The sequence below is a fragment of the Protopterus annectens genome, chromosome 10.part0 (genome assembly GCF_019279795.1).
Source record: "Protopterus annectens isolate FY-2018-M chromosome 10.part0, PAN1.0, whole genome shotgun sequence".
Taxonomy (NCBI): Eukaryota; Metazoa; Chordata; order Ceratodontiformes; family Protopteridae; genus Protopterus; species Protopterus annectens.
The window spans coordinates 1,408,439,645-1,408,453,187 of NC_056744.1; the positions used below are offsets into that span (position 1 = coordinate 1,408,439,645).

Here is a 13,543-nt window from a genome sequence, read left to right on the forward strand (position 1 = left end):
TAATCATTCCAACAAGTTGGAGTATATGCTGCACAAACTTGATGTTCACAGACAGCTCAGATTTTATTTGGACCGAACAAAAGATATCAGGAAATCAGACCAGCTCTTTGTTTCATTCTCTGAATACAGAAAAGGTAGACCAGTGGCTAAAACAACTCTGTCTAATGGTTATCTGATTGTATCACATTTGTCTACTCAGCTGCTAATATGCTTTTGCAACACAAGATTAAAGCTCACTCTACCAGAGCAGTTTCTGCATCCTCTGCATTCCAAGCCAAATTGCCCCTTGATAACATTTGTGCAGCAGCCACTTGGTCTAAACCTCATACCTTTATCACTCATTACAAAGTTGATAAGGTCTCCAGGGACAGGGCTTCCTTTGGGTCTACGGTCCTGAAGAATGTACTCCCGTGAGCCACCTGAGATTGATGGTGCTTGGAATGCTACCCATCAGTCAAGAATGAACGGTGAGATTGAACAACTTCACATTTAGAAATGATGTACTCACCATAACGTTCCATGTGAGTTGTTCATCTCGCCTTCATTCTTACGTCCCACCCTCCTTCCCCCTCCTGGCTGATAGATGACCTAGATGTTGGTCTCATCCTAGTTGCTCAATGTCTTCTTCCTTTCCATAGGAGATAGCTCATTTATATAATTATAGTACACGCAGCAAAGAAGATCTGAGGTAATTCGCAGTGCATCCTGGGATAGGGGCTTGGCCTTGAGCTACTGGAAGACCTCGAGCTTTGCATACAGCCGTACCAGAGCCGATGGATCGGCTCCGAACCTGTCAGTCAAGAATGAAGGTGAGATGAACAACTCACATGGAACGTTATGGTGAGTACATAACTTCTTATTCTGTTCTACATTCAATTAAAAATTTGGTTAGTTCAGGTCTTTCATTTAAGATTCCCCTATCCCTTTTTATTTGTCTATATTTTGATATTAATCCCTGATAGACAGTCACTAGCCTGCAATCCAAATGTCTTCTTGGCCTCTTCCCATTCTGTAACCTGTCTTTCTCTAATTATTTGTTCGCAATACCTAGGCTCCTTTGCCAGCTTCCTCCAGTTAATTCCAGCCCCCTTTTGTCTATTTTCTGTACCCATAATTGCAGATATTGCTAATGACAGACCCTCCTTTCTCCATTCCCATGTTGGCTTACTTCTTCATATACTTTCTGCTGCTTTACGAATTTTATATTATTTTTGGTTGTTGCCATTTTCCTTAAGGATCTGCATCCAAAATTCCATTCTTTCCTTATTTCTTGAATTACTCCCATGCTTCAACATCTACCCTTTCCACTTTGAACTGTAGTTTTATGCTTGCATTATGTATAACAGCCTGAATTGTGTAGATCTAAAATATCCCTTCAAATCAGTTAATCCTAAGCCTCCTTGTTCTGTTGGGAGGAGCAACTTTCTTGCCCTCTTCCCTCACAAATAAAATATTTCAACTCTTTATTAATTACTGCCAACAGCATCTCATTCGGTGGATAAAAATATGTCTGACCTTTGTATAAAACTAAAATGACTAAAACTATTTTTACTGCTTGTATCTTGCTATCCATATTCTTAGACAAGAGCTTCCAGTTCTTCATTTTTTGTACTATCTTTTGTTTAGTCTTTTCCCACATACCCTTAGCTGCTATATCTGAATACTTTTCAGTCCATACTCCTAAATACTTAATTTTATCATGTCCCCATAAATATGGGTATTGCTGAACCAATTCATGTGTGAGGACATAGTTTATAGCTATAACCTTTGTTTTATCTTCATTATTTTTATATCCTGAAAAGAAAAAACAGAACTGTCTCAGAATATTCCACAAAACTGAGATGTTCTTTTCTGGTGCTATCTGGTACAAAATAATATCATATGTAAATCTGCCAACTTTTCTTGAACACCATACCAATTATATCCTTGCATTTGAGTCCCTTATTTTCCATTGGTTCTAAATATAGCACAAATAAAGGGGGAAAGAGGACAGCTCTTCCTGTTTCTTCTGTTCAGATACAACATATCAGAGAGAAATCCTCCCACTTTGATGTTTGCCTCCTATCCCTCATATAGCCTTCTAATTGTATAAAGAAATGCAAATGCTTCCATTGCCCTACTCATAAAATCCCAGCTTAATCTATTGAATGCTTTCTGTTCAAGACCTACCAATAACAGCAGTATTTTCTTGCATTCTGTTCCCTTTTGGATCATCAGTGTTCAGTTAATGCTATCAGGTGTTTGCCTCCCCTCCACAAAACCACATTAGTCCATATCTATCAAATTTGTCATCACCATTGCCATTCTTTTAGCTGGACGATTCTGTCTTGATACTTTTTAGGCACTTGTTCCATGAGGATGTGTAGCAGGTATTGATGGAGGCAAGAAAACCTGCAACTAGAAAATTATATGTTCAGCAGTGGAAGAGGTTTTCTAGGTGGTGCCTAACCAGTATCAGTCGGCCTTTCTGGTGTCTACTCTTCTGGTTTTGAAATATTTGTGTGAGCTGCTCAGCAATAGCGTATCTTACATATCTATCTAGGTGCATCTTGCAGCCATCTCAGCTTGTCTGCCCATGGACTCCTCTCTCCTTTCATCTTTTTTTTTTTTTTTTTTGTGGTCAAATAGTTTATGAAAGGAGTATTGCATTTGAGACCCACTCAAAAGAAAATTCCTCCTCCTTGGGATCTCCACTTTGAAATATTGACCTTATCTCCTTTTGAACCTGCCTTTCAGGCTGATTTAAGGTTCATGACTTGGAAAACTGCTTATTGCTATGACATCTGCAAGGCAGTCTCTGAGCTGCAAGCTCTCATGGTGGGCCAGCCTTATCAAGTTTTCACTAGGACAGGGTTGTTCTACACACTAATCCTTAATTCATGACAAAGGTTGTTGGTGAATTTACTGTGAATCAAAACATCGAGTCTCCCAGTTTCCTTTCAAAGCCTAAAAACAAGGGACAGACTATTCTGCATACCTTAGATTTCCACGGGCAGTTCAGGAAAGTTGAACAGCTGGTTATTTCTTTTTCTGGAGCTAAGAGGAGTCGGCCTGTCTCTAAGCAAAAGATTAGTCATTGGTTGTTCTCTGCTATTGTTTTTCTATTACTCTCCCATGATAAATCTATTCCAAGCAAGGTTAAGGCACATTTCACCAAAGTCTAATCCTTTTTGGTGGCATACTGGAAAGGAGTGGACTCTAGAGGCAGCAACTTGGTCCTCTGTTCATACCTTTACAAAGCACTACAGATTGGATTCTTTCACAAGTTCCAGGGCAGGCTTTGCTTGGACCATTCTCTGTGGTCTCATGGATCCTTATCCTTCTGCCTCCTCCTTGGTAAGGTAAGCTTTGGGAATCTACCCATATGACACTGAGGCAGTTTGAATGATGAACATAGTACTGTTGCATGAATCCTAATTAACTGTAACAGTAGAGGTTTGAATTTCATACTGCCTAAGTGGCAGCACCCACCATCCCCCTTATTCTCTATGTAGTTCAATGATATCTATCTGTGTTGTGTTATTGGTTGACTTTGGTTATTTATGGTGGTATTTTATGGTTGCGAACTGGTTGGTTGGTTGGTTTCAGGCAATTTTATACTTCTGTTTCTTCTTGGATCATCCTACTTAGCACTAAAAGTCTGAATAACTGACTCTGTGTGACAGGATTAGGTTTCCCCTGTTGGAAGGGCCTTAGGTAATCCCCTATCACAGTGATAGGACAGGATAAGACAGGCTAGGATAGGATTGGAATTCTGAGCTCTAGAAAGCTACAGTTTAGGAATGTGTGCAGGCACAGAACCCATATGCCACTGAGGCAGTGTGAAATTTGAACATCTGCGACAGGAAGTAGGACTAAAGAAACTGTACTTCCCATTTTCTTGGCACCAAAAAGGAGCCTGGCAAGATTTATGATTTACTCCATTCTATAAGCTAGATTCTGTCCAGTCACCACAGTGCAAGAATGCACCAGCACATTCCTTAGGATGTCTGACTCCTGAATAAATTGAAGCTGAGAGACTGAAATCCACCTCTGGATTTATCATAGTCATTGCAATGTCTTCAGAAATGAACTTGTTATTGGAACACGTACAGTTGCAGTGAGTATACTCACTCCATTTTCTTGTTCTTTCTTTTTTTTTTTTTTTTCTTTTTCTTTCAAGTCACTTCCCTGTAGCTTTTTTTATTTCTGTATTTTCTTGTTGACTGGGAAAACAAATGTTAATGCATAGCCAGTGGCAGTTGATGATCTGTCCTGAAGTGCCATGTAGAATAGCAGACTACAGGTTTTCTCATCCTTTTTTGGTGCCATTAATTTGTTGAAAAAGAATCATTTGCAGCATTTAGTAAAGCCTACACAAAGTGCACACTGTTATAAGTGATTAGACAATACAGGCGTAGCTCACACCTTCTTCCTCCTAATTTTAGTTTTCTTACTAATTTTATTGCAGCTTTAAATATTTGTAGGGATTTGTAAAGGTTATCACAAACTGTAGACTACATGTACACTTAGTGTAATCTTTCTGAGTGACTAGAAAGCACAAGAAATGTGTTAGGAATGTTCTTGAATACATATCGTGTACACATAGTGTAGGTGTTATTGAATCTGGCCCATTGTTTTTATTTGCTCTCTTCAGAGTTGTATCTCAAGCTAGCACTCACTAGTGAGTTGAGACTAGATGGTTTGGAGATTGTTTCCATTACAAACTGCTTGTTTTTTTACAGTTCTAACAATTTGTTTTATGCATGGAGCTACCTTCGCTTTCCAGACATTCTTGTTAGTTTCTCCTAGAGTGTTCACCTAATACTTTTTTAGATAATTTAAAACCGCCCATTTCTTATGCAGAACAAGTTGTTAGGATCCGACCAAAGCAAGATCTGCAGGTAGCAGATTATAGATATTTGTAATGTCCCACAGTATTACTACTGGAGTTAGTCAGCATTCTAGATCCCCCGTATAATACTAGTGTCCAAAAGCATGTTGTAACCCTGATGAGAATATGCCTTTACAGGTTAGCAACTCTTATGAGTATCCTGTGTTTCATGTCTGTAGTATGTTATACATCACTTCTCAAAATGATAGGTTTTTGACAGAAGGCATTTATGTGCAAGCTTTTTGTATGTCTGCTGACCCTTTTGCTTTTTTCCCCTTAGCTAAGCAACATCTTTTAGCTGTGGCAGATGATTATGGTACACTGCACATTTTACAGATTCCTTGGACATTACGTCATCCTTCTAGTCATGAGGTTGGTAAATCTGACTTATAAAATATTGCTTTGTTGTAGAAAAGAGTACTGAAAAAACATTCAAAAATAGTACTTAATGTGTTTGCTTTAAAGAATAAAAGCCAACTAGCTCTGCAGTACACACTTGAAATGAACCACAAACCCTCCACTGCAGACCAGAAATGTTCAAGCCATTCCAATCTTTGAAGTGATTGCTTTTATTACTTCATAAATTAAATAAGACACAAAGGCACAGCTGCGTTATGTTTGTTCCTCATAACTGTATTTTTTAATTATTATAGCAGTTCTGCTACGGTATACATTGGACTTCATTTTATTTCTGTACAGCTTAACATATTAGTCTTTATGTGTTAAAATGCACAGTTGTACTTGCACCTAATCATTGCAGTACCGAAGTATAAAATAATCAAAGCAGGCTTCTTTAACGTAATCAGTAGTAATTGATAATTAATGCTATACATGCCTATACTCATGAATGTGCTGTGCAAGGTGTAGGGAACTTACACTTGGACAGCAACAATGAACTACTGTAATTCTAAAATAGTGTCTCTTATTTCAAAGTTAAGCACATCACTGTTGCTTGTTGCCTGTTAAATGATTCTCATCTGATGAAAGATGTGTAAGTTATGCCTCTGCTGCTGATTTTTGTGACTCATAGATGATGTAGTAGGGGACAGTACAGGGTTCAGCTGCACTCCCACAAATCCTGGCATGTATTATGGAAATCTAGGTACTGCACACTTTGTAAATACAGACATTGGCTATAAGAGTGGTGAGTCACAGCAAGAACAGATTGGGGATCTGAGGTGCCAAGGTGTCGTGCCACAGAAATAAAAAATAGATTCAGAAACAATTTATGCAGTACTCAGGATGCTATGCCAAATATGCTGATGCATGTCATTGATTTGTGATGATTTGTGTATCAGTAATTCAGAGGTTGGGCCAGAAAAAAAGATGCTTGGAAATCACAATGCGGCATGCAGGTGTGTTTTTCAAGTGCTTAATGTACAATTCAAAAATATTAAGGCAGACAAAGACATTTATTTATTCATTTACTGTTTGTTCACTGGAAAAGTGGACTGGTCTATTGACCCTTTTCAGCCACAACCTGAGCTCAAAGAGCAAAAAATACATCACACTGTTTCAGTCAACAGTATTATATACAAAATGAGTACATAGGAAAATTCAGAAGATAAGATTAAATGCAGATAAGTAACATTAAAAGATAGAGTCCATTGAGGAAATCATATATTCAAAATGCAAGCTAAGACATGCATAAAATACAGTGCAATCATACTTATAGTACATAAACTCTTATATACGTGTGGAATATTTGCATATAAGATACCACATTAAGAGGCTGAGAAAAGTTTATGAAATGTATTCTGTTATCCATGATATGGGATTGTAAGTTACCTAACCATCATCTTGATAGCAGTTACAGGTACCAGTTAGATAAAGTGAAAGTAGAATCTGAAGGAGAATGTCAAAATACTGTTACAAGTGTAGTTGAGTTACAGTAGACTGAGAGAGAGTGTTCATTCTGTTGGGCAGTATACCTAAAAAGTGCATGCTGAAGGACACACATTCCCTTAAGAGTGATTGTGGCAAATACATAAAGTAGAACAGGGAAATCCAGAAATAAAGCTCTGATCATTTCATCTCCCATAGCAGAGCATAGGCACAAAACCATATTGCCTGCGGTAATGTCATCCAGTGTTAAATACATTCATTTATTCTTCCAACATCACTACCTGCTATATGACATAGTCAGCCATAGCTCTTGAGTTTCCTTAAAGATAATTGCATTTATCTCCCTTTATATATAGCATGTATACTTATATATAACTAAACTATATATATATATATATATATATATATATATATATATATATATATATATACACACACACACACACACACACACACACACACACACACACACACACACACACACACACACACACACGGATTCACTTCGGAATCTCAAAATTCCGAAACATCCAATATCTTATGATCGAGACCATATGATCGATGTTTTGGAATATTGAAATTCTGAAACAAGTAAAAACCTCCAACTATTTAAATGTTTCTGCAGTGGGCCTTGCACCCCCACACCCCTGCTACTTAAATATACCAACTCTGCAATTGCACTACAGTGAGGAAAAGGGAAATCTCCTGTTCCGCGCTGTATGCAGATCTCTGTTCAGAATTTCGAAATTCTGAAACTTCGATCATATGGTCTCGACCATATGAATTTCGAGGTTTTAGGATTTTGAGATTCTGAAGTGAACCCATGTATATACATACATACATACATACATACGTACATATATATATATATATATATATATATATATATATATATATATATATATGTGTGTGTGTATAAAATTCCCTTACCCTTTTACGTTATTGTATTTCTTGTTTACCATTGTTGGTAATCCATTACCTCTTTTTCTGTCTGTCCTACACGTTGGTGTAGTAATAATATTGTTGGTTTTGTCTTTCTTTTCCTTTCTGTACCCTATATAAAAACAGTTTTTCTTTTATCTTACTGTTTTTCTCTTTGTTGCAGGTATGTCTGAGAAAGGACATGCTGGTTTTAAAAAGTGTCTTTAATGTGGGCACTACTTGCCTCTTTAAGATGCTCATACCCTTTCTATTTATTGTTTAGGCCATCAACATCTGCAGGAAGATCATTTCATTTCTAAAAATTTCAATCCCAGGGCTGTAGTGGATAGGAAAAATAAGCTCATCCTTAAAGGTTTATTGCCATCCTCTTTTGGTGAAACTGTCTCTGGGGTTTAATCAACCAAGAATAAAACTAAGGATTCCCTATCAAAGTCTTCTAAGCCTTCTACTTCCTTGACTCCTTCCTTGAAGACATCAGGGAACAGACCAAAGTTGGATATGAAAGCTTCTCAAAGTACCTCTCTTTGGATTTGAAGAAGAAAAAATTGGTGGATCCTACATCCTGGAATCTGACAAAGAAAAACCAATGGATCTGACTACTACAGATCCAATAATTCCTCCTAGGACTAGATATTCTCCTTCTTCTTATCCAGTCCCTTGCAGGGTTCCCTTCCCTTTTTTGGAGTGGTATCGATCCAAGTCACCTTCCCTTGCCTCGACTCATTTTTCCAGAAGTTTGACTGAAGAAGATGTGGACAGAATGAGGAGAAAGTGTATCTCAGTGCAGATTCTGATGGGTGTTTTACCAGCCCTATCCCCTCAGGTAAGGAGGCCCATCTATCTACCACACCACCACTTCTTGCTCCTTCTCTGATACCTGTGGTTGCTTCATAAACCCCGGATCCAAACATTTTGCATCCATCTGGCTTAGGTCTGAAGATGTCCTCTGACCAGATGACACTCGGAGCCAAAGTTTCCTTGTCGAATCCGAGGCATTGGAGTCAACTCCCACCTCTGCTCCCTAGTGCTTCAGCACTGGATAGCTTGGCTCCAACTTCCTCCTTCTGGAAATTGCTTTTGGAGTGGAGGGAGACAGCAGTCCAGAAGCCTGCTTTCTTGAAGCCGAGATCTTCCTTCTATCCAGAGTGGTCTACCTTCAAGCTAATGAAGAGACTATTTTCTGCTCTAACAGGATGGATAGATCCTACCCCCTTGTCTAGTTCCTGGATGTCTCCGTGCTTGGAGCCACAACATTCTACACCACAGGAACATCCAGCTCGAGACCCCCAGACCCCCAGCCGGGTTTTGCAGTCTCTTCCAACACTTCACTGGAACATCCTACTGAGGAAGTCCCTAGGAAGAGAAAATGCATGAGGAGGCACTTGGATTCTCCACAAGAGTCAGTAACTGAGGATACTGATTTCAGTGAGGGAGAAGGGTCCCCACGATCTCATCCTGAAGACGTTGCATTTGGAGACATCCTTGAGATCCTGAAGTAGAGAGGTGGTTGGACCCCCAGCATCCCTTCACCGGAGGAATCAATATTTCTGGAGGCCTTTGGGGTTGGCCCATCTTACCTCCTGGGTTACTCTGTCTGCCAATAAGCTCATTGATTTGGTCTCTCGGCGGGTGTGGAAGGAATCTGATTCAGTTGAGCCAGTCCTTAAGAGGCCAGATTGGATTCTGGCTCCACCAGTCGGGAAGGAATTTTGGAGTAAGGGATACTCATGGATGCCATGGTCATGGTGGTGGCCACTAAGAAGGAACTTGCTGAACAAAGTTCCTCTGTTCATCCTCCCAACAGGGAGTCTAGGTCAATGGACAGGTTTGCGAAGCATGTCTATGCATCAGCAACCTTTGCTCTTAGGCCACTGAACTATTTGGCACATTTTACTGGACTGTAAAGGGGCTTGATCAAGGAACTTTCAAAATCCCTTTCAGGGACCATTACAGCTTAGGCTCAGTTGTCTGTGGCCTCTCAGTTGGCTGCTCTCCAATCCATTTCGGATTCATCCATGAGGCTTATTTTGCATGCAGCTGAAGGTGCCTCAAGGGCATTGGGTTCAGGCATATCCATTAGGAGGTATGCCTGGATGTGCTTATGTGATTTTTCAGAGCCTTTCAAAACCAGTTTGTTGTTTGACTCAAAAGTGAAGGACACATTATGCAGGTATGAGAAAGATGGAAAGACCCTCTATGCAGTTGGCATACATTTTTTGACCCCTCAAACATCCTTTTCTGGGAATCAACAAGGTGGTCAGAAAATGTGGTTGAGGAAGTCTCAGGGTTCTTTCCAGGACACATGGAGAAATTTCCCCTAAGGGTAGCGGGGGGAACTCTAATGGAAAGTGCTGTCCTTGTGGCAGTGGAGGCCCACAAAACCAAGGGTCCAGAGATTCTTTCTCTGCTAGACCCTATCAGAAAGATCCTTTTCTGGGAATCAATGAGGTGGTCAGAAAATGTGTTTCAGGAAGTCTCAGGGTCCTTTCCAGGACACACATGGAGAAAGTTCCCCTAGGGGCAGAGGGGGGAACTCTAATGGAAGGCACCATCCTTGCGGCAGTGGAGACCCACAAAACCAAAGGCCCAGAGATTCTTTCTCCGATAGACCCTATCAGCACTCCTGAAAGGAAGCCCAATTGTCCCCTTTGGAGGCAATCGGGGGTTGACTATCCCTGCACCAGAGAGCCTGGTTAGATGTAACAAAAGATATTTGGGTGCAGAGGATTATTTTCAGAGACTTTATAATTCCTTTTTACCTTCCACCCCAATCTGTATGCAAAATTCCCGATGTTCCACCCAATCAGAGGAAAGAAGCAGCACTCAAAATACAAAAACTGCAAGAAAAAAGTCTCATCTAAGAGGTCTCACCAGACCAGACAGAATCCAGAACTTAGTCAAGATTATTTTTAGTGCCAAAGAAAATGGGACTGGAGACCAATTTTGGATCTCAACACTTTGAACAAATTGATTCAACATACAAGGTTTTGAATGGTCACGGTTCAGCCCATTCTTCCTTTCCTAGGCAAGGATAACTTAATGTGCTAGATAAACCTTCAGGATGCGTACTATCATATAAAGATGAATAGACAATCCAGAAGGTATTTACACTTTTGGCTGGGAGCCAGTCACTATCAGTTCAGAGAACTGCCCTTTGGCCTCACCACAGCCCCCAGGGTGTTTACCAAATGCATGGCAGTGGTAGCTGCTCATTTCAGACTGCAGAGATTACATGTGTTTCTATATCTAGATGACTAGCTCATTTCCACCCTGACCAGGCATCTACTAACAAGAGCAAGAGATCAGGTACTTCAGCTTTGTTCTCATCTGGTGATGACCATAAATTACGAGAAGTCTCAGTTTCAACCAGCTGAAATCTTAGAATTCACAGGAGCAGTCTTCAACACAATATAAGTGACAACTTCTTTTCCTATTTCAAGAGTACAGTCTATCAATTTCAGGACAGAAAAATAATTTACAGTACTAAAATTTTAACCCAATTGATCCTGCAATCCTTTGGGCCAGTGTCAGCTGCCATACTCTTAGTACCTCTGGCAAGATTTCATATGAGAATTCTTCAATGGATGCTAGCAACACAGTTATTGATTATTTACTTGAGCATGTAAGCACAAATAAGAAGTACTCAAGCATGCAAGAGATACCTCTGGTGGTGGATTCACTGAGATCAGGTCCTATAAACCCGTCCTTTCATTTTACCTCAGTCCAAGGCCCTAGTGACTAGCGACACTTCCCAGATTGGGTGGGGGGCACTTTTTGGGGAAAACAGTCCAAGGTGCTTAGTCCCCTGAAGAGGCCAACAATCAATCAGTGTCAGTATCAATGTCCTAGAGATGACAGCAGTGCTCTTAGTATTGCAAGCCTTCCAGGACACTCTCCCTTTAGGGACAATTGCGATCCAAACAGACAATATGTCAGTAGTTTGGTACATCAGCAAATAAAGAGGAACCAGAGCTTACCCCTTGTATCAAGAAGCACTCAGTGTGTGGCAGTGGGTGATCTCATCCAACCTCTTTCTCAAAACAGCACATTCCCAGGAAGTCCAATGTGATAGCAGCCAAATTGAGCAGGTCCATACTTTACCTTATGGGTGGACTCTCAACATGAAAGTAGCAGAAATGATTTTATGTCAATGGGGCCAGCCCTGCTCCAATTTTTTTGCTTCTCCCCTAAACAACAAATGCAGAATCTACTTTGCCCTAAGTAGGGGGAGTCACCAAGGGATGTGTGTACTTCATGATTGGCCCCAGGTCTGCTTTATGCTTAACTGCCAGTTCCCCCGATTCTGAAATTTCTGCCGAAAGTTGCCAGGTTGAAGAGCAAAGCCATCCTCATTGCACCTTGCTGGCCTTAGCAGATTTGGTTCCCCTTCCTCATCTACTTTGCCAATCTTGGATTCTGGATCTGATTCCATACCTGCTGTCGCATCTGACCAATATGGGTCATTTGGATATCTCATACCTTAAACTAACAGCATGGTTTCTCCAATTCCGTTAATAGCCAGACATGCTGTGCTCTCTTCCCCTGTCCGTCATATTCTTTTATCTTTCCATAAACCATCTACAAGAAAGCTTTATACAAGTAAATGGAAAAGGTTTGTTTGCTGGGCACAACAAAAACACATTGATCCCTTTCCAACTCCGGTATGTAGCATATTGAAATTTTTGACATTAATCTTTAATAAGACTGCTAGCTCCTCTACCATTAAAGTTCAATTAGCATCAGTATCTAAAATTCATATTGGATTTAAAAATTCTTCTGTGGCCTCTTCTAAACTTTGTAAAGTATTATTGACAGGTAGTCTCCTATTGATAACCCCATATAAGGATCCTTGGGACTTGAACATGGTATTGCAGGCCTTAATTCATTCCCTCTTTGAACTAGCAGCTAAATGCAATCTTATGTTCCTGACCTGGAAAACTATCTTTCTAGTGGCCATTACCTCTGCCAGAAGAATTTCAGACCTTCAAGCATTGTCATCGAAACCTCCCTAATTGATCTTTCATAAAGATAGAATTACATTACATACCAGTGTGTCTTTCTTTCCCAAGGTGGTGTCAGAATCCAGTATCAATCAATTAATTTGACAGTATTCTTTCCTAAATTTGCAAACAAAGGTGAATATATGCTCCATTTATTGGATTTTCAGAGACAATTACATTTTTACTTACATAGGACAAAACAAATCAGGAAGACATCAAATTTTCATCTCTTTTGCAGATGTGAAACTGGGCAAACCAGTTACAAAGGTAACTCTAGCCAGATGGCTGATGGATTGCATTTCTTTTATCTATAACAAGATGGGTAAAGAGCACATCCAGCTAGATCCACGGCAACTTCTTCAGTGTTTCGCTCCTGGGCTTCCATGGATGACATATGTGCAGCTGCAACCTGGGTCAATCCTCATACCTTTATCACTCATTACAAACAGGATCTGGTCTCTAGGGATAGGGCAGCCTTTGGCTCAGCTGTGCTCATGAATATTCTTCCTTATAGTAGATTTTATGTAGCTGGGGACTGTTCTAATAGTTGAAGATAGAATGACAATTGACAACATCAGTGTGACTCCCCACCACTGGACCAGTAATCAAGAAGGCTCAATCCTCACCACTTGCAACAGTGAGGGACGTTCACTGGGAGTATAACAAGTACATACACAGTATTTCCGGATGCAGCTCTCTGCATCAAATGCAATTTCCCTTAAGAGCACACAGAAACCATAGATCTGAAGTAGTTAACTTCATTTTATCTGCAACCTGTTGGTATTCGGATCCGTATCGGATCCGAGCCAGCAACTTTTTTTCTAGCATCTGCTCCAAGCTCTGAGCTCCTCCCCCTACCCATAATGCACTACCATCTCATACC

General features: G+C 40.1%; 1 protein-coding gene across 1 annotated transcript in view; it reads left to right on the forward strand.

Annotated features, from left to right (window-relative positions):
* The window catches only part of LOC122814288 (dynein axonemal intermediate chain 3-like), a 948,661-nt gene that overhangs the window by 814,239 nt on the left and 120,879 nt on the right, over positions 1 to 13,543 (forward strand). Inside the window, exon 11 of the mRNA XM_044086878.1 lies at positions 5,154 to 5,245. Within this exon, the coding sequence (XP_043942813.1) occupies positions 5,154 to 5,245 (92 nt within the window). The remainder of the gene's footprint in view (positions 1 to 5,153; positions 5,246 to 13,543) is intronic.